Source organism: Anolis carolinensis, unplaced genomic scaffold (genome assembly GCF_035594765.1).
Source record: "Anolis carolinensis isolate JA03-04 unplaced genomic scaffold, rAnoCar3.1.pri scaffold_7, whole genome shotgun sequence".
In the NCBI taxonomy this organism is placed as follows: Eukaryota; Metazoa; Chordata; class Lepidosauria; order Squamata; family Dactyloidae; genus Anolis; species Anolis carolinensis.
In genome coordinates, this window is record NW_026943818.1 from 24,843,113 (window position 1) to 24,865,876 (window position 22,764).

The following is a 22,764-nucleotide window of genomic DNA, read 5'->3' on the forward strand; positions in this document are numbered from 1 at the left end:
AACTCGCGACAAAAGAGGAATTTCATTGCCATGTTAGCCATTGACGTTAGGCGCCGCGGCTCCAATGTAGGACCCGTTGCTGCCATCGAGTGGCCGGATCGAAATATTGCACCGCTTTTGGACTTGGCCGCTGAGCCCATTGATTGGCCTGGACGGAGTACATAGGCCATAGGCGCCCCTTTGTCGCCTTCTTGTGGCCATGTTGGAAATTGCATCGCTTTATTATATATTATATTATATTATAATTATATTATATTATATTATATTATATTATATTATATTATATTATATTACTAAAGTATATACATAAAAATATTTTTCCCCAAAGGCGCTCCTGTAGAAGGAGGACAAAAGGAAAGGACCAATAAAGAAAGGTTATTATTTTGCATGGTCTATGTGGTCTATTCTATTGCTGCTATTATTATTATTATATTAATGATATTAATAATCTCATTGATCATATCATTATCAGAGCTTGTTGTCTTTCCAAATAGTATGGTTTTGTGTGTTCTTTGTTGGATTCCCCCCAATGTTGCAACTGGCCACCTTGATTAGCACTGAATGGCCTTACAGCTTCAAAGCCTGGCTGTATATATAATATACAATTATAATAGTGTATTATTATTATATTGTATTACAGTACATTAAGCCAGTATTATCAATATTATATGCATATACAGTATATTATATTATTAGCATAGCACAATATTAGCAATGTTACATGTAATATATACTATGTAATTAATATTATATTGTATTATTATTAGCATTATATTGCCTTATACTATAATATCAATACAATTATATCGTATTACTTTATAATATTGTTATCAATATTATATGTATATACGATATATTATATTATTAGCATAGCACAATATTAGCAATGTTACATGTAATATATGCTATGTAATTAATATTATATTATATTATATTAGCATTATATTGCATTATATTATAATATCAATACAATTATATTGGATTACATTATAATATTGTTATCAATATTATATGTATATACAATATATTATATTATTAGCATAGCACAATATTAGCAATATTCCATGTAATATATAATTAATAATATTGTATTATTATTAATATTATATTGCATTACATTGTAATATTATCAATATACTGTACGTATATACAATCTTCTATATATATAAAAGAGTGATGGCATCACGGCGACCCACAAAACAACAAAAGTACAGGCCCCCCAACCTCGAAATTTGACAACACAACCCATCACCCACGCCTCAGGGTTGATACAACAAAAAGAAAAGAAAAATAAAGTCCTAATTAGAGGGAGAGGAATGATTGTTTTTATCCAGTTGCTGCCAGTTTAGAGGGCTAATCTCTGCCCACTTCGTCTCCTAGCAACCAATTCAGCCAAAGAACAGCCAGGGTTCAGTTAGAGGACAAGCAGATTTAGGCCTCACTTAGGCTTCTTCCACAGATTATCTAATTTGCACTGGATTATATGGCAGTGTAGACTCAAGGCACTTCCACACAGCTATATAACCCATTTATAATCTTATATTATCTGCTTTGAACTGGATTATCTTGACTCCACACTGCCATATAATCCAGTTCAGTGTGCATTTTATACAGCTGTGAAGAAGGGGCCTCATATAATCCAGTTCTCAGCAGATAATATAAGATTATCAATATACAGTAGAGTCTCACTTATCCAACGTAAACAGGCCGGCAGGATAAGTGAATATGTTGGATAATAAGAAGGGATTCAGGAAAAGCCAATTAAACATCAAATTAGGTAATCGTTATACAAATTAAGCACCAAAACATCATATTATACAACAAATTTGACAGAAAAGGTAGTTGAACACGCAGTAATGCTATGTAGTAATTACAGTAGAGTCTCACTTATCCAAGACTCGCTTATCCAATGTTCTGGATTATCCAACGCATTTTTGTAGTCAATGTTTTCAATATATCGTGATATTTTGGTGTTAAATTCATAAATACAGTAATTACTACATAGCATTACTGCGTATTGAACTATTTTTCTGTCAAATTTGTTGTATAACATGATGTTTTGGTGCTTAATTTGTAAAATCATAACCTAATTTGATATTTAATAGGCTTTTCCTCAATGTCTCCTTATTATCCAACATATTCGCTTATCCAACATTCTGCCGGCCCGTTTATGTTGGATAAGTGAGACTCTACTGTACTGTATTTACAAATTTACCACTAAAATATCACAATGAATTTAAAACACTGACTACAAAAACATTGATTATGAAAAGGCAGGCTGCGTTGGATAATCAGAACATTGTATAAGCAAATGTTGGATAAGTGAGATTCTACTTTGATATGAAATAATTACTGGGATAGAATAATGCAGAACAATATAATCTCTAAAACCAGGACAGTAAATAAACAGGGGAATTCCACACAGGAAACAATCAGGGCCAGCTAACACCTCCCAACAAAGTATTCCCATCATCAAAGTCTGGCAAATCCTGTTTTCTCAGGGCCACAGACAGTAGAAGCACATAAAATATCGCAAACAACACCACTCTGAAAACAAGAGAATTCCAAACAGGAAAGAATCAGGGCCAGCTAACACCTCCCAACAAAAAATTCACTCAGGGAGGAAACAGCCAGGCTTTAAAGCTGCAAGGCCATTACATCCTAATCATTTTTCCTAATTGCAGCATTCATACTTGCCTCCAACAGACAAAAAAAACCAATCAGAAATATTGTATATTCACAACCTTTAGGAAATAATATCCCCTGATGGCGCAGCGTGTTAAAGTGCTGAGCTGCTGAACTTCTGGACCGAAAGGCTGCAGGTTTGAATTGGGGGAGTGGAGAGAGCCCCCACTGTTAGCCCCAGCTTCTGCCAACACAGAAGTTCAAAAACATGCAAATGTGAGTGCATCAATAGGTACTGCTCTGGCGGGAAGGTAACGCCGCTCTATGCAGTCATCCCACATGACCTTGGAGGAGTCTACGGACAACGCCGGCTCTTCGGCTTAGAAATGGAGATCAGCACCAACCTCCAGAGTCAGACACGACTGGACTTAACGTCAGGGGAAAACGTTTACCCTTGACCTTAACTACCACCAATTTCTCAGTACTTTATTTCCCAGACCACCAGACTTCGCCACAGCAACGCCTGGCCGGGCACAGCTAGTATTATATATAATATAAATATACCACTATAATAGTGCATTATTATTATTATTATTATATTGAAACACTTCCTTCCCCCCCCCCCCCTTGCTTTCATTATTTATTTACTCAGTCTTCAAATTGGGACTCTGGCCCTTTAAGCGCGCTCCCGTTCTTGCGCTTCTCTCTCCTATTTTTTTTTTTTAAGTGGGGCTCTGGCCCTTTAAGGCGCTAACCGCTCTATCTCTGAGGTTCCCTTTTTTGTCCCAGCGCCGCTTCCGTCGCGGCGACGGTCATCACTGCGCGCGCGGGGAGAGAGAGAGAGAGAGAGAGAGGGCGGCCTCGAAAGGCGAGCGGCAAGGTGAGTGGGCGGGGCCAAGCGGGCGAGGGGCGGGGCGTGAGCGGACCACGTGGGAAGGAAGAAGCCAGCGCGAGGCAAGTCCAGTCAGTCAGTCAGTCAGTCAGGCGGGAGATGGTCGTCCAAGCCGGCGAGGGGAGTCGCGTCGGTGAGTGTTGCAAGGCCCGAGGCACCCTGGGAGTTGTAGTCGCCCCCTCAGGGCCCAAAGCCCACTAGGACCCCCGCCGAACTACAACTCCCAGGGCCCTGCGGTTCGCACTAGAGCAGGCATGGGCAAAACTGGGCCCTTGAGGCGTTTTGGACTCCAACTCCCAGCATTCCTAGCAGCCTCAGACCCTTTCCTTTCGCTTAAGCGGCTGAGGGGGAAAAGGAAAGGGCTTGAGGCTGCTAGGAATGCTGGGAGTTGGAGTCCAAAACCCCTCGAGGGCCCAACTTTGCCCTTGCCTGCTTTACATCCTTCCAAACTCTCCTCTTTCCCAAAAGGAGACTCAATTATGTTATATTATCCTATATTATTGTCTATTTCAAGGTTTATTTTAATATTCTCACCTCGTGTTACAATATTTTAATATTCTCACCTCATGTATTAAAATAATACCCTAATATACCATCTCTAGGGTGAACTACAACTCCCACTAGGGTGAGTCAGCCCCCCTAGAAACTCAATTATATTATTGTCTATTTCAATGTTTATTTTAACATTCCCACTGCATATCACAATGTATTTTATAATATACCAACTCAAGGGTGAACTACAACTCCCACTAGGGTGAGTCAGCCCCCCTAGAAACTCAATTATATTATATTATCATGTATTATTGTCTATTTCAAGGTTTATTTTAATATTCTCACCTCATGTTACAATATTTTAATATTCTCACCTCATGTATTTTATAATATACCATCTCTATGGTGAACTACAACTCCCACTAGGGCGAGTCAGCCCCCCTAGAGACTCAATTATATTATATTATTGTCTATTTCAATGTTTATTTTAATATTCTCACCGCATATTATACAATGTATTTTGTAATATACCAACTCTAAGGTGAACTACAACGCTCGCTAGGGCGAGTCAGCCCCCTAGAGACTCAATTATGTTATATTATCCTATATTATTGTCTATATCAAGGTTTATTTTAATATTCTCACCGCATATTACAATGTATTTCATAATATACTAGCTCAAGGGTGTACTACAACTCCCAGACCCCTCCTAGAGGTTGAGTAAGTCATGGGGGTTCCGTGTGCCAAGTTTGGACCCAGTCCATCATTGTTGGAGGTCAGAGTTTCCCAGTTTGTAGGTGAACTATAACTCCCAGAAAGGAAAGCCAATTCAATCAACCACTCTAAACCCCTCCAGTAATCAAATTTCGGCGTATCACGTATATGTGTGCCAAGTTTGGCCCAGATCCATCGGTGGTTGGGTTCATTCGACATAGGTGAACTACAAGTCCCCCAAATCAAAGTGAATCTCCCCCAAAAACCTCCAGTATTTGTTGCTGGTCATGTGGGCTCCGTGTGCCAAGTTTGGTCCAATTCCTCCAGTACGTTGATTTAGTCATGGGTGTCCTGTGCCAAGTTTGGTCCGGGTCCATCATCGTTGAAGGTTACAGTTTCCCTGGTTGTGGGTGAACTACTATTCCCAGAAAGGAAGGTCAGTTCCCCCAATACCCCTCCAGTAATCAATTTCCAGCATATCAGGTATGTGTGCCGGGTTTGGCCCAGATCCATCAGTGTTTGGGTTCACAGTGCTCACAGATTGTAGGTGAACTATACATCTCAGTACCTACAACTCCAAAATGTCCAGGCCACTTCCCCTCCAAACCCACCAGTATTCATATTTCGGCATATCGGGTATGGATACCAAGTTTGGTCCAGATCTAGCATCGTTTGGGTTCATAATTGCGCTCTGGGTGTAGGTGAACTACAACTCCTACAAATCCGATCCCAAAATTTCATCTCTGTTTCACTCCAAAGACACCCAGCATTTTTTCTTGGCCATGTGGGTTCTGTGTGCCAAGTTAGTTCCAGGCCCATTGTTGGTGGAGTTCAGAGAGATCTTAGATTGCAGGTGAACTATACATCCCGGTACCTCCAACTCCTATAAATCATGGTGAATTCTCCCCAAACCTCTCGAATATGTTCAGTTGCTGATCAATTCCTCTGTTTGCTGTGTGCCATAGAAAAGAGTAGGAAAGGGTTATGGGAGAGGCAGTGGGCGGGCCATGCAAATTCCACACCAATGTCAGAGAGTCAGAAACACTGGGGTGTCTATGGTGGAGGAAAAACAAAATCTAGGATGAAATTCTCTACGTATGAAGGCCTTTCCTTGGATGGTGGGCAGGATGGTGTTTGTGGAGGGCATTGGCTGGGCTCTTGGGCATGTTCATGGAGTTCGCTATAACCTGCATTGTCATTGGCCATGGGTGTCTCCTGAGTCGTGGGAGCTATAACTGTTTGTAGAAATGGGAGTCTGTCTGTGTAAGTGGACACCCCTGCCACAGACATACAGACATATTTTCACTATTGTTGTTGTTGTTATTATATGCATAGATGAGATTCTGGAGGTGGCTGCTGTTTACTTTGCCAGTTGTAAACAGGCACATGGCTGTAGTAATCTCAAGATGGAAGGCTTCCAGAGAAGAGCGACCAAAGACAGTCCGGAAACTATTAATCCCTTTGAGAAATGCCTTAGGGAGCTACTTACAGATTGTCACTTTTATTATGTGTATAGATAGTAGATAGAAAGAAAGGATTAGCTACTGGCCTATGTGTGTGTGTGTGTGTATATATATATATGCAACACCCATATGCAACTATAAGAGGGCAGGATATAGATAGAAAGGATTAGCTTCTGATAAACAATATGATAGTTTCATGGGAGGGACCAGCATCCTTTGGCAGTGAAGATGTAAGGCCTTTGAAAACTACAACTCTCATAACATTGAGCAATGAGTTTAACCCAACCAGGGTTCAAACAACTAACCTTGGAGCTGTGTATTTGAATCTCTGCAGAGTAAGACTCTGGAAGTTCTTGGAGTCGAAACCAAGCTCACAGCAACAATACGCTGGAAGCAAATGGTTTATTCCATCTTTCCACAGTCACTGAATAACAGTTCTAAAGAGTTCCCACTCACACACCCTGCAATATAACAGCCTAGAGTGTGGGTGCCTCTCGATCCTTTCGTTTAGACATATGCACAGATGTGAGTTTGTATTTTGGAGACTCGTGTTGTATTTGGAAACATTGCGGTTGCTCCTGACACGAAAAAAAATGCGATTTCCTGCTTCTTAGCAGGGGGTTGGACTGGATGAGGTCTCTTCTATGCTTCTATGTAAGACCTGATCTGAGAAAAAAACATAGCTAGTGAAGGGTCAGACATGATCTCTGGTCCTGAGGAATTAGGATGTGACCGTATGGAAATAAGGGAGGCATATTTCATATTTCAGGCATATTTGTTGTTCCGAGTTATCTACTCCAAGGCAGACTTGCTGTGTAGATGGAGGCTCAATTTGCCAGTGCCACCAGCTGTTATCCCTAGCTCCTGCCAACCTAGTAGTTCGAGTAGATCAATAGGTGCTGCTAAGGCCGGAAGTTAATACAGGCGCCCATGCAGCAACACGACCAGGAGGTATCTATTGACAACAGGCTTCTAGGCTTGGAAATGGAACAAGAGCACCTCCCCATGGCTAGAGTTGAGCACTGCCTCCAGAAAGCTGGAGATGAAATCCTTTACCTTCGTTCTGTATATTTGTATGTCATTGTTATTCCAATTAAAGACATTGAATGTTTACCTTTCTGTATATGTTGCAATCTCCTCATGAGGAGATAGGGCGAAATATAAACAAAGTTGTTATTGTTATTATAAGGAGAACCCTGTGGTTGAATGGGCTAAACCCTTGTTGACCAAAAGTCGGCAGTTCGAATCCGGGGAGCAGGGTGAGCTCCCGTCTGTCAGCTCCAGCTTGACATGAGAGAAGCCTACCACAGGATGGTAAAACATCCGGGCAATGTCCCATGGGCAACGTCCTTGCAGACGGCCAGTTAGCTCACACCAGAAACAACTTGCAGTTTCTAAAGTCGCTCCTGACATGAAATAATGATAATACAGCATATATATCTTGTTTGCTGTGTCATACTCTGTCTTTGTGTCAATAATAATAATAGTACTGGGATCTGCACTCATCATCCGAAAATACATCACACAGTACTAAACACTTGGGAAGTGTTTGAATTGTGATTTTGTGATACGAAACCCAGCATATAGCTCTCGTTCGCTGTGTCATACTATGTCTTTGTGTCAATATAATAATAATAATACAGCATGTATATCTAATTTACTGTGTCATACTCTATCTTTGTGTCAATAATAATAATAATAATGGATCTGCACTCATCATCCGAAAATACATCACACAGTACTAAACACTTGGGAAGTGTTTGAATTGTGATTTTGTGATACGAAATCCAGCATATAGATCTCGTTCGCTGTGTCATACTATGTCTTTGTGTCAAAATAATAATAATAATAATAATAATAATAATAATAATAATAATAGCTCTGTCTTTGTGTCAATAATCATAATAATATTATGCTGGAGGACATAGAGATTTCTAGAGAAAACATTGAAGTCAAATCTCAAAGTGCTTCTGTTCTCAGCTTCCAGCCAAAGTTGACTATAGAATGACGATGGAAGACATCGCAAAAACATTTCTTTGACATGATAATGCTAGAAATAGTTCACTTATTTCCTATTTTTCCACCTTAGTGGGCATTCTGTGCTCGAATGTGGAAGGCCGACCACAGCACAGGAAATTATTGATGATAATGATAATATTATCCCGCTTTTCTCTCTTGATCAAGACCCAAAGCGGTGGAGTTGTTTTTGTGGTTGATGCGAGTAACTAGAAAGGGGAGATATCACATTGTTATCTGCTTTTTGCAGCTCTCGTTTTGCTGTGAATATGTTGTGCTTTGTGTTGTCGAAGGCTTCCATGGCTGGAATCACTGAGTTGCTGCGAGTTTTCCGGGCTGTCTGGCCATGTTCCAGAAGCATTCTCTCCTGGCGTTTCACCCACATCTAGGGCAGGCATCCTCAGAGGTTGTGAGGTCTGTTGGAAACTAGACAAGTGGGGTTTATATATCTGTGGAATAATGTCTAGCGTGGGAGAAATAACTCTTGTCTGTTTGAGGCAAGTGCGAATGTTGCATTGAATAGCCTTGTAGCTTCAAAGCCTGGCTGCTTCCTTCTTGGGGAATCCTCTGTTGGGAGGTGTTAGCTGGCTGTGGTTGTTTCATGTCTGGAATTCCCTGCACGTATTGAAAGAGACTCTGTTGTAACTTTCCAGTGTTGTGTTTTGAAACTACGATTCTGTGTACATTAGAGTCTCACTTATCCAAGCTAAACGGGCCGGCAGAACGTTGGATAAGTGAATATGTTGGATAATAAGAAGGGATTCAGAAAAAGCCGATTAAACATCAAATTAGGTAATGATTATACAAATTAAGCATCAAAACATCATGTTATACAACAAATTTGACAGAAAAATAGTTCCATGTGCAGTAATGCTATGTAGTAATTACTATATTTACAAATCTACCACCAAAATATCACAATGAATTTAAAACACTGACTACAAAAACATTGACAACTAAAAGGCAGACTGTGTTGGATAATCCAGAACATTGGATAAGTGAATATTGGATAAGTGAGATTCTACTGTAATATGAAATAATTACTGTGGTAGAATAATACACAACAATATAATCTCTAAAACCAGGACAGTAAATAAAGAACAACACTTTCAAAACAGGAGAATGCCACACAGGAAACAATCAGGGCCAGCTAACACTTCCCAACAAAGTCTTCCCATCACCAAAGCCTGGCAAATCCTCTGTTTTCTGAGGGCCACAGACAGTAGAAGCACATAAAATATCACAAACAACACCACTCTGAAAACAAGGGAATTCCAGACAGGAAACAATCAGGGCCAGCTAACACCTCCCAACAAAAAATTTACTCAGGGAGGAAACAGCCAGGCTTTAAAGCTGCAAGGCCATTATATGCTAAACATTTTCCCTAATTACAGCATTCATTCATTTGAATTGGGGGAGCGGACAGAGCCCCCAGGGTTAGCCCCAGCTTCTGCCAACCCTAAAGTTCAAAAACATGCAAATGAGAGTAGATGAATAGGTACTGCTTCGGTGGGAAGGTAACGGCGCTCCATGCAGTCATGCCACATGACCTTGGAGGAGTCTATGGACAACGCCAACTCTTCGGCTTAGAAATGGAGATGAGCCCCAACCCCCAAAGTCAGACACGACTCAACTTAATGTCAGGGGAAAACCTTTACCCTTGACCTTAACTACCACCAATTCCTCAATACTTCATTTCCCATACCACCATACTTCGCCACAGCAACGCGTGGCCGGGCACAGCTAGTATAATATATAATTAATGTTATTATAGTATATTATTGTCAGGGGAAACCTTTACCTTTTACCTATATTATTATTAGTATAATATTGTATTACATTATAATATTATTAATATTATAAGTATATACAGTATATTATATATTTATAAATTATAAACTGCTAGCTGCAGAAAATTAATATAATTAATATTATATAGGTGTGGTCAGACCACACCTGGAATACTGCGTCCAATTCTGGGCACCGCAGTTGAAGGGAGATGTTGACAAGCTGGAAAGCGTCCAGAGGAGGGCGACTAAAATGATTAAGGGTCTGGAGAACAAGCCCTATGAGGAGCGGCTTAAAGAGCTGGGCATGTTTAGCCTGCAGAAGAGAAGGCTGAGAGGAGACATGATAGCCATGTACAAATATGTGAAGGGAAGTCATAGGGAGGAGGCAGCAAGCTTGTTTTCTGCAGCCCTGCAGACCAGGACACGGAACAATGGCTTCAAACTACAGGAAAGGAGATTCCACCTGAACATCAGGAAGAACTTCCTCACTGTGAGAAAGGCTGTTCGACAGTGGAACTCTCTCCCCGGGGCCGTGGTGGAGGCTCCTTCTTTGGAGGCTTTTAAGCAGAGGCTGGATGGCCATCTGTCGGGGGTGCTTTGAATGCGATTTCCTGCTTCTTAGCAGGGGGTTGGACTGGATGGCCCATGAGGTTTCTTCCAACTCTACTATTCTATGATTCTATGTATTATTATTATTATTATTATTATTATTATTATTATTATTATTATTATTATTATTATAGTGTATTACATTATAATATTATCAATATAATATTATAATGTTATTTTTGAATGACTTCTTTTGCTCCTCTTTCAAGCTCTTGAGCAAGAGAAAATATAGATTGTGGGGCTTTGTTTTTTTCTCTCTTTCTCTCCTTACGTTAAAGCAGAGCAAATAACTAATCCATTGAGCCAGGGCTTTATGGGTCAAGGACCTCGCAGAAGGCCGATGTCTGAACGGAGGATTTTGAAGCATGCTTAATACGAAGGCCAAACACTGTGGCTAGCATATGCGCACACTTACAAGACTTTGGCACACTTTGGTGAAGCTCATTCCACGAGTAGAGCAGGTATTGTGGGGTAGAATGGCAGGGTTTGCATAAGAACGTACAAATAGTCAAGGCCTGACTCTTGTGCTCTGTGAAATTTGGAGGCCGGGTTAGGACAAAATATGCATTTAGACCGAGGTGCCATGCCGTAACTCATGACTGTCTTTTTGCGCCAATGTGGCGCATGGATCTCCAGAGGCGAAGGTGTGCGGCTGGCGCTTTGCTTTTATGGTTCTGGGCGTTTGGAAAAAGAAGAGAAGGGTGTGAAGAAGGCGTTGGCTCCTTGCAACTGCCAGGAGTGAATTTGGCACTCTTGGCGCTTTCTCTGCCTTACCTAACGGAGTCAGAAACAAGGTGTGTGTATATATACATATGTGGGACTCGCATTTTTAACCCATGTGTGTTCTGCACTGAGTTTCATCCCTGCCAGGATCGGTTCCATGCCAGAGCGACCTTCTGTATATCTTAAATTTTTAAAAAAGAACTTCCTCTACATGTCTGCAAAGGAAGGAGCCTGAGGCTGTTAGAAATGGTGGGAGTTGTAGTCCAAAACACCTGGAGGGCCCAAGGAGACTCAATTATATTATACTAGCTGTGCCCAGCCACGCGTTGCTGTGGCGTTGTCTGGTGGTGTTGGTGAGAAATTGTTGAGGTAGTGGTGGTATTGAATGTCTGTTGTATGGTTGTCTTTATGTTTAGTATGCATTTGGTTGTTTGTGTACTGTGAAAGTGGTGTGGGTAGAGGGAGTCCTAACTGTGCCTGTCCCCTGGGCTGAGTAGGTTGCTAGGAGACCAAGTGGGTGGAGCTTAGCCTTCAAACTGGCAGCAATTGGATAAAAACTATTATTCCTCTCCCTGTAATTAGGACTTTATTTTTCTTTTCTTTTTGTTGTATCAACCTAGAGCCGTGAATGATGGGTTGTGTTGTCAAATTTCGAGGTTGGGGGGCCTGTAGTTTTGTTGTTTTGTCCGCTGCCCTGATGCCATCACTCTTTTATATATATAGATTATTATTATTATTATTATTATTATTATTAGCAACATTTATATCCCGCCCTTCTCACCCCGAAGGGGACTCAGGGCGGCTTACAAGTTATATGTACATACAATATATTATATTATTAGTATAGCACAATATAAGCATTATAAATTACTATATTGTACTATAACACTATAGTGTAATATTCTTAGTAATATTATATGTAATATAAATATACCATTTATATACCTTTACCTCCGGTGGCTCAGTGTGTTAAAGCGCTGAGCTGCTGAACTTGCAGACCGAAAGGTCCCAGGTTCAAACCCCGGGAGTGGAGTGAGCACCCGCTGTTAGCTCCAGCTTCTGCCAACCTAGCAGTTCGAAAACATGCAAATGTGAGTAGGTACCACTCCGGCTGGAAGTTAACGGTGTTCCATGCTGTCATGCTGGCCACATGACCTTGGAGATGTCTATGGGCAACGCCGGCTCTTCGGTTTAGAAATGGAGATGAGCACCAACCCCCAGAGTCAGACATGACTGGACTTAACGTCAGGGGAAACCTTTACCTTTTACCTTTATTACATTATAATAATATCAATATAATATGTACTTCTCCAACACTCACTTATCCAACACTCACTTATCCAACATTCTGGATTATCCAACGCATTTTTGTAGTTGATGTTTTCAATAAATCGTGATATTTTGGTGCTAAATTCCTAAATACAGTAATTACTACATAGCATTATTTTGTATTGAACTACTTTTTCTATCAAATTTGTTGTAAAGCATGATGTTTTGGTGGTTAATTTGTATAATCATAACGTAATTTGATGTTTAATAGGCTTTTCCTTAATCCCTCCTTATTATCCAACATATTTGCTTATCCAACGTTCTGCCGGCCCGTTTATGTTGGATAAGTGAGACTCTACTGTATATACAATATATCATATTATTAGTATAGCATAACATTAGTATTATATATTATCTAGCCTATATGTCTGCAAAGTGAAGTGAATTGATTAGCTTTGCTACTCTAGTCATTTGAATATAAAGTCATCGTCCCCATTTTTACTTTTGTAGATGTGATTGTTTACAGATTCGCTTAAAAACATACTCTTTATGTCTTCCAGTATGATTCTGTGACTGCTTTCCAGTATTCGTTGGCCGTAAAATCATGCTGGAAGACATAAGAAATTCCTAAAATTGTGTTTTCCGGTTTTTTGAAAATGACTAATTCCTTTATTTGTGGTTTTTCACTTTCACGGGTGCACCTGCGCATGTGGAAAGCTGACTGTATCACTCTTCCCAATCTGTAGGAACAGACAGTGGCTTTTTTGGCATTTTACGGATATGAGAACTGAAGCTGAAACACTAGATCTGTTCCGCTTTTGAGATCTTTCCCGAGTGAGTTTGTAGCTGGAGTTTTCTTACCACCGACCTTTAGGATTTTTTTTTTCCTGCGAAGGTCATCCAGGTCAACCTGGGGCCAAAGGCAAAGAGGCCACAATCTGTCATTCAGAAAAAAGCTTAGCTCAGTCCTCAGGAGTCAGATCAAGGTCTTAACTTGGTCAAGGGATCATTACATTGAAATGGTAATGTAATCCTGCATGACCTGGAAGGAAAGAGGCCTCCTGGTCTCTATCCCTTTGCCTTCTTACTTGGATGTTCAGCAACAACTTCCATATTGTTTGTTCTTTTTTCAATGCCTGCCGGACTGACCTTCAAATCCTCCTCCTCCTTCCTTCCCGCTCCCTTCTCCAAAACTATCCTCCTCCCATCTTATCTCTCAACATCCCGAGTGTATACTTCTCAGCCTGTTTGACGACACTCGATTCTTTCTAGCCACAATCTTATGGTTGGCACTTTGGATTATGGATGACGGGGGCTTCCAGGATGGTGCCAAAACTGGACAAGGTCTCCCCTTCAACCTGGCAGATGATGACTCCGTGATGGCCTTCTGGTTCTCTGATGTGTCTTCATACTCAACGCCTACTGGAATCGCTCTGGAGGACTTGAGATTCCTGGGGCAATGTTCTCTCTTAGCCTTCTGGCATGACTCTCCAGTAGTACTTACTTACTTGCTTAGGCGATCCCTCGTTGTCCAAGTATGATGGCCTTCCAAGTGTAGTGTGTTGGTGGTGGACTGTAGAGCCCTGTTCTTGACCCGCATGTTCTTCCACAGTGAGGACATTGGTTTCCAGGTGGAAGGTGGTCCCAATCAGGGTTGGCTTGATGTGCCTTCCTCTTGGCATGTTTCTCCCTCCATTTGTGCCTCTTCAAATTCCACAGCACCGCTGGTCACAGCTGACCTCCAGTTACAGCACTCAAGTTCTCGGTGTCTATGCCACTGTTTTAAAGCTTTAAGCCCATCTTTCAATCTCTTTTCCCGCCCACCGACATTCCGTTTTCCGTTCTTGAGTTGGGAGTATAGCAACTGTTTTGGTGATCGGGCATTCGGACAGTGTTCCCAGTCAAGCGGAGTTGATGGCGTAAGAGCATTGCTTCAGTGCTGGTGGTCTTTCCTTCTTCCAACATGCTGGCATTTCTACGCCTGTCTTCCCAAGAGATTGGCAGGATTTTTCGAAGGCAACGCTGGTGGAATCTTTCCAGGAATGGAGTGTGGCGTCTGTGGACAGTCCGCGTTTCATAGGCGTAGAACAGGGTTGGGAGGACAATAGCTTTATAAACAAGCACATTGATATCCCCATGGATGGCCTGATCCTCAAAACAGGTATTTAGAGTGGCTCGTAGGTCTTCTTCTGAATGTGCACAGACTACGTTATCGTCAGCACATTGGAGTTCTATAACAGATCCTCAAACACTCTGCTTCATTCGGAGGAATGCTGAACTTGCAGAGCTCAGGCGGTGTTGTATTTCAGTGTCTATGTTGACTTTTGTGGAGAGGTGGCTACCAAGGGAGAGGAAATGGTCAACATTTTCTAACATTATGCTATTAAGCTGTATTTCTGGCATTGCAGAGGGATTGGTTGGTGACTGCTGGAAGAGCACTTTGGTTTTCTCCATGTTCAATGAGAGGCCGAACTTCTCATATGCTTTTTTAAAAATAATTTTTATTTAAATTATTGAAATATTGTGAATTTTACATATTTGGTACTTAAAACTTCTTATACATTCTTTAACAAATTTGCAGTACAGAGTTATGTATATCATAGCTCCTATAGTATTTTCAATCTCTAACTATATTACATACTAATATTATTTACCTTTTGTTACCCTTCACCTAGTGCTATCCCAAAGAGACCAAAACCCATGTCGTCATCAGATTCTTCCGACTCTTCACCCCAAACCAGCCAATTACAATATTTATTTCCAAAATTCCATTGTTTCTTTTATAGGTTTGTTCCCCTTACCTTCTACATATACAAACTCTATACATTTTTCCCATATCTTGCATGCTTGTAGGTCTTCTTCTGAATGTGCACAGACTACGTTATCATCGGCATATTGGAGTTCCATAACAGATACAGTTGTGACCTTGGTTTTGGCTTTCACTGAAAGGCCGAGCTTCCCGTATGCTTTTACAACGATGTTTAGTGTAGCTTGTCGGTCTTCTTCTGAAAGTGCACAGACTACGTTATCATCGGCATATTGGAATTCTATAACAAATGTTGTTATGGCCTTGGCTTTCAGTCTGCTGAGGTTAAATAGCTTGCCATCTGTCCAATAGATGATTTCCACTCCAGTGAGAAACTTCCCATCAACAAGATGGATTATCATATGCACTATGAGACCTAGAGATTCTTCGAGACAGCATTTTAATCACATCTTTGAACTTCCAAATTTGCCAGTGTCAACATGGAGAGATGACTGTCACTGCCATTCTCCCCGAAGCAGGTCTTTCTTTCTCATTCTCTGTTAATGATCTCTTTGTCTAGAGGCGCTGAGAGCCGAATCGGCGACCTTTTGCCTGGAAAGCTGAGTGCTCTTTGATCATAAGAACCTAAGTTATGCGCCGTCAGACCCTTGGACTTTCCCATTTTACAGGGGCGAGAGCAGCATGTGTCCAATACCCATGCCCCCCGTTCTGACTTTTGTGGTCCCCAGAAGGTCAAACGTTAATCTCTGTGTCTACAGGGAAGGAGAATAAGAGTGCCCCTTGAAGCCTCTTCCTTAGGTAGAGTATGTTATGACCCTTCCTCAAAGGTCTGTATAGGTAGATTTCTTGCTTTTTCAGGTGGGAGAATTGCAGAAAATGTCTAAACTGGGATTACAAAGGTCTTCTCCAAACCACAGTGATTTTATTGTATTGGGTGCATCCCCGTTGGGTCCTTCTGCACCCAAAACATCTGCTTTTCTACAGAGCTGTGGACATTCCCGCTAAAGATAGACAGATTCCAGTGGGTTGTTGTGAGTTTCCCGGACCGTATGGCCATGTTCTGGAAGCATTCTCTCCTGACGTTTTGCCCACATCTGTGGCAGGCATCCTCAGAGGTTGTGAGGTCTTTTGGAAAACTATGCAAGTGGGGTTTATATATCTGTGGAATATCTAGGGTGGGAGAAAGAACGTGAAACCATTCCTGACGTGAAACAATCAGGGCCAGCTAACACCTCCCAACAAAGGATTCCCTCAGGCAAGAAGCAGAAAAGCCATTCAATGCTAATCAAGCAATGCTAATCAAGCATTGTCCAGGGTGGGAGAAATAACTCTTGTCTCTTGGAGGCAAGTGTGAATGTTGCCATTTGCCAGCTTACTGTATATACTTGAGTATAAGCCAAGTTTTTCAACCGTTTTTTAGGACTGAAAACGCCCCCCATAGCTTATACGCGGGTGAGGGTCCTGGTTGGCTTATATTCGTCAGCTTATACTCGAGTATATATAGTACATTTACAGTAGAGTCTCACTTATTCAACATAAATGGGCCGACAGTACGTTGGATAAGCAAAAATGTTGGATAATGAGGGATTAAGGAAAAGCCTATTGAACATCAAATTATGTTATGATTTTACAAATTAAGCACCAAAACATCATTTTTTACAACAAATGGACAGAAAAAGCAGTTAAATACACAGTAATTACTGTATTTATAAATTTAGCACCAAAACTTCGCAATATATTGAAAAATTGACTACAAAAACATTGACTACCAAACTGCATTGGATATATTCCATGAATGTACGTTACATTCATTATTTTAATCTATTTATTTTTACATTTATTATTTTACTGTATTTATTAGTATTATTACATTTATTATTTTACTCTATTATTATTTAAAGGATACATAAGCAAAGGAGTTAGAATTTAAGGAGAAATTAAGGAAGAAAGAAAAGGCAAATTACCTTGAAGAAACTGCTGAGAAGTCATTTTTATATTCACTTTTTAAAATCTCTTTCTCTCTCTCTCTCTCTCTCTTTTTTTTTTTTTGCATTTCCTTCCTGTCTTCTCTTGACCTTTTCTCTCCTTTTCTTTTTTTGCCCAATTAGGGGTTTTTGCTTTTTATTATTCTGTTAAAACTAATAAAGATTATTTTATTTTAAAAAAGGATACATAAGCACATTTACATTGAAGAAGATGAGACTAATGATTTAACCAGAGTTGGACAGTTTTATCTTAAATTACAGTTTTATGTAAATATTCAAAAACATTTAACCCACTGATACCTCAATTAATGTAATTTTATTAGTACTGTATCTATTTTTATTTCTGAAATTTACCGCTCTCGGCTTATACTTGAGTCAATGTTTTCCCAGTTTTTTGTGGTAAAATTAGGTGCCTCGGCTTATATTCAGGTTGGCTTATACTCGAGTATATACGGTAATTAGCATTAAATAGCCTGGCTGCTTCCTGCCTGGGGAATCCTTTGTTGGCTCTGTTTGTTTCATGTTTGGAATTCTCCGCACAGATTCAAAGAGACTCTGTTGTAGCTTTCCAATGTTGTGTTTTGAAACTACAGTTCCCTATATTTCTCTTGGTAATTGTAGTCTGTAGGACTGAATGGCCCTGCAGTTTCAAAGCCTAGTTGCTTCCTGCCTGGGGGGAAACCTTTGTTAGGAGGTGTAAGTAGGCCCTGATTGTTTCCTGTTTCCTCACAATCTTGGAGGATGCCTGTCGTAGATGTGGGCAAAACGTCAAGCGAGAATGCTTCAGGAACATGGCCAGACAGCCCAGAAAACTCACAACAACCCTAAACCATCAAAAGATTTAAGGAGAATGATAATGGTGATTATATTTTTTTTAAAAAAAATTATTGTTATTAATTTTGAGAAAAAGTTACAGTTATATAAGCGTATCCTATACATTTCCCCCTCTTTTATTTACATTCACCCCTGTGCTCCCTTTCTCCAGAGCCATCTCTTCTTCCGTAGTCCCACCAAAAGTTCAATTCTTCCTTTGGAGGTAAATTCCCGTCTTCTTTTTCCAATACTTTTTCTAGAAATTTTCTCCAAATACCTTCGAAGTCATTTTTTTTCCATAATCCCTTTTTTACTTTTAAATTTGATGTTAGCTTGTCAGTGCCATTCTCCAAACTTCTTTATACTATTTATTAATTTGTATTTTCATTTCTCCTTTCCAATATTTTGCAATTAGTAATCTATCTGCTGTTAATAGCATGTCTATTAAATATTTTTCCCTCTTATCTTTCTCATCCTCTTTTTTAATTAAAAGTAATATTTCCACTGGATTCCTTCTAATTTTTATATTCATAATATTTTCTATTTCCCTTATAACCAATTCCCAAAAATTATTATAATGATTATAATTACGATAATGCTGGTGATGTTTTCTCCACCTCTCCTGACGGTAGATATGTACTGTTTTAAAAAAAAATAATTTTATTGCTTTTCAAGTGTTATTTTACAGCTAAAGCAAGGAAAACAAATCCGTGGTAAGGTAGGGGAAAGGGGTGGATAGAGAAGATATAGGAAAAAGGAGGGAAGTAAGAAAGAAAAAGGGGGAAAAAATAAAGAAAAAATGAAAAAAAAATTAAAAAGAAGGAAGACTTTTTTTTTTGTCCTCCCGAGGAGTTGTATTTTCGTGGTTTCCAACGTCCATTTCAATGTCCAGTTGACCTTTTCATAGTTATTGTCTTTCATACTTCAGATAAATCAATTGTAAATATGTTTCCATTCTTATGTATAAAGTCTTTGAAGCTTGACCGATCTGTTCTTATCTTTGCATCTCTTAACTTCTGTGTTAGAATGTCCATTTTTATCAGGTCTAGTAATTTCAAGATCCATTCATTTATAGAGGGTATCTTATTTTGTTTCCATACTTTAGCAAGGACTATCCTGGCAGCAGTACCCATTAGGAAAAGCATTCTATCCTGATTTTTATTCATTTTTCTAATTGTAATGCCTAAAAGGTACGTTTCGGGCTTTAATGGAAATTTTATTTGTAATATTTTTTGGGTTGTGTCATGTATCTCGTTCCAATATTTTTTAAACTTTTTTGCACTTCCACCATTGATGGAAAAAGGTCCCTATTTCTTTATCACATTTCCAACATTTGTTGGAGGTCTGTTTACCAAATTTAGCTATTTTATCTGGCGTATAATACCACCTAAAAAGCATTTTATACTAATTCTCTCTTATCTCAGAGGCTGTGGTGAATTTCAACTTTTTACACCATATCTCTTCCCACTGACTTAGGTTTATGCTATGTCCTAAATCTCTAGCCCATTTCACTTGGCAATTCTTAACCTGTTCTTCCTCTGTTGCCCATTGCAGCAGTATTTGGAATAATGTCTTAATAATCCCCCCCTTTGCATAATTAACTCCCAAGGACCTACAGTTTGTTCAAAACCTGCTTTAGCGTCTTCTTTATAACATTGTAGTATTTGATAGTATTGGAACCACGATGTCTTTGGGTGTTCCTGTTTGATGTCTTCTTGTGTCTTTATTGTCATTTCATTTTGATCTGGTTTTTTTTTTTTTTTTTAGAATTTGTTGATAGGTAGATATGTACTGTTGAATGCCGAAACACGGAGAAAGGGTTTGTGGACTACAAGTCCCAGATTCCCCCCAGAGTTGTAGTCCAGTGAAGCCCTGGGTTGATTCTAACCAAATGTGCAAGTCAGTGTGACTTTGGATGTTGTCATTTTTAAAATTGCATTTGTTTGTTGACATTGCAAATGGCTTTGCGTCTTAGTTGAGATCAAAGCAGGATTTGTTGTTGTTTTTGTTAATGTCGATGTTCATGCCAGAATGGGGTCTCATTGTGCCACACCTGTGTGCCCACCGTTGTGCTGATCATTGTGTCCCACCGGTGTGCCCACCATTGTGCTCACCATTGTGTCACACCTGTGTGCTCACCATTGTGTCATGCTGGTGTGCCCACCGTTGTGCTCACCATTGTGTCACACCGGTGTGCCCACCATTGTGCTCACCATTGTGTAACACCGGTGTGCTCACCATTGTGTCACACCTGTGTGCTCACCATTGTGCTCACCATTGTGTCACACCTGTGTGCTCACCATTATGCTCACCATTGTGTCACACCTGTGTGCCCACCATTGTGCTCACCATTGTGTCACACCTGTGTGCCCACCATTGTGCTCACCATTGTGTCACACCTGTGTGCTTACCATTGTGTCACACTGGTGTGCCCACCATTGTGCCCACCGTTGTGTTACACCTGTGTGCCCACCATTGTGCTTACCATTGTGTCACACCGGTGTGCCCACCATTGTGCTCACCATTGTGTCACACCTGTGTGCTCACCTTTGTGTCACACCGGTGTGCCCACCATTGTGCCCACTGTTGTGTCACACCTGTGTGCCCACCATTGTGCCCACTGTTGTGTTACACCTGTGTGCCCACCATTGTGCCCACTGTTGTGTCACACCTGTGTGCCTACCATTGTGCTCACCATTGTGTCACACCTGTGTGCTCACCATTGTGCCCACCATTGTGTCACACCGGTGTGCCCCGCATGTGCATTGCAACAGCTGGTTTCTCCTCCTCCTGCTTTTTCCTCCTCCTCCTCCTCCTCCTTCTCTCCACCACTTTCCCCAAGGTCACCTTCACGGCTCCCTTCCGGCCAATTCAAGCAGACCGGGAGGGCCTTGTCAGATCCCAGGATCCTTTAAGGTGCCCTTTTGTACCTTGCCTCGTGGTGTCCTCTCCGTCAAGGTTTCAAAAGGGATCCCCTTTCCCTTCCTTTTTGGGAATCCTGCTGACCTTGTGGGGGGGTTGTCATTGCCGGCGGCCCAGAAGGGATTCCCTTCAATTTCCTATTCTCCTCCTCACCATGCAATGGCTCACATCCATGGAATGTGGCTCATGGGGGACATTTAAAGGGACAGGTGTGTTGTTTCTCCCAGTCTTCCACTTCCATTCATTCACTCATTCATTCATGTTGTGATTTGAGCTCATTCCAAAGACCCCTTTGGACCCAAACTAAGGCCCGGGGGCCGGATGCGGCCCATCGAAGCCATTTATCCGGCCCCCATGGCACAAGGGCAGAAGGGGGTTGGGCTAAATGACCCAAGAGGTCTCTTCTTCTCTTACAACCATTATTATTATTATTATTATTATTATTATTGTTGTTGTTGTTCTTGTTGTTGTTGTTGTTATTAACATTGAGGCTGGGTGGCCATCTGTCAGGGGTGCTTTGCTTGTGCTTTCAGTGCACAAAGGCAGAAAGGAATTGGACTCAATGGCCCAAGGGGTCTCTTCCAACCCTCTTTTTTATTATTATTATTATTATTATTATTATTATTATTAACATTGAGGCTGGTGGCCATCTGTCAGGGGTGCTTTGCTTGTGCTTTCAGTGCACAAAGGCAGAAAGGGATTGGACTCAATGGCCCAAGGGGTCTCTTCCAACCCTCTTTTATTATTATTATTATTATTATTATTATTATTATTATTATTAACATTGAGGCTGGTGGCCATCTGTCAGGGGTGCTTTGCTTGTGCTTTCGGCGCACAAAGGCAGAAAGGGATAGGACTAAATGGCCCAAGGGGTCTCTTCCAAAACTCTTTTTTATTATTATTGTTTTTGTTGTTGTTATTATTATTATTAATTATTATTGCTCAGTGGCCAACTATAGTCCGGCCCTCCAACGGTCCGAAGGATCATGAACTGGCCCCCTGTTTAAAAAGTTTGGGGACCCCTGCCCTTGGGTCTCAATCAAGATAAAATTATTGCCATATTTATAAATCTATCTTCTATCTATATAAAAATGTAATGTGTATAATTAGGACCGAGTTAACAGCAAAACCACTGGGCCAAATCACACCAGATTTGGCCACAATGCTCATCACTTTCCAAGGAGTGACCTTGCAGCTTCAAAGCCTGGCTGCTTCATACCTAGGGGAAGACTCTCTAGGCATGAAGCAGCCAGGCTTTGAAGCTGCAAGGTCAGTCCTTGGAAAGTGATGAACATTGTGGCCAAATTTGGTGTGATTTGGCCCAGTGGATTTGCTGTTAACTCGAATGGCACGAAGAAAATCCCACTTAGGTCTATGCCACAGCAAAGCCTTGTCGGGCGTGGCTAGTACACATGATAAAAGTGAAAATGTGTATATATGTGTGTGGCTCCCACTACACAAGCTTCAACTTCCACAAAAAGCTATATCTCCCACTACTCAGGAGATGCCAATGGCCCTCCTTCCAATGACCTTGCAGGTTATAGTGAGCGCAGTGAACATTTCCAAGAGTCTTGTCAATGTCCTCCACAGATACCAACCTGCCCACCACCCAAGTGAAGGCTTTCATACGAGAACCATTTATCCTAGATTTTATGTATTTCCTCCACCACAGACATCCCAGTTA

General features: G+C 40.8%; 1 protein-coding gene across 2 annotated transcripts in view; it reads left to right on the plus strand.

Moving 5' to 3' along the window:
• Window positions 1-3,440: 3,440 nt before the first annotated feature.
• The window catches only part of cluh (clustered mitochondria homolog), an 83,414-nt gene continuing 64,090 nt past the window's right edge, over window positions 3,441-22,764 (plus strand). The window contains exon 1 of one of the 2 annotated variants that reach the window (XM_008122650.3): window positions 3,441-3,505. Coding sequence is in view for 1 of the 2 variants with exons in the window: in XM_008122649.3 (XP_008120856.2) it covers window positions 3,617-3,650 (34 nt within the window). In the remaining variant the exon portion in view is untranslated. The other variant, XM_008122649.3, reaches the window with a different exon arrangement.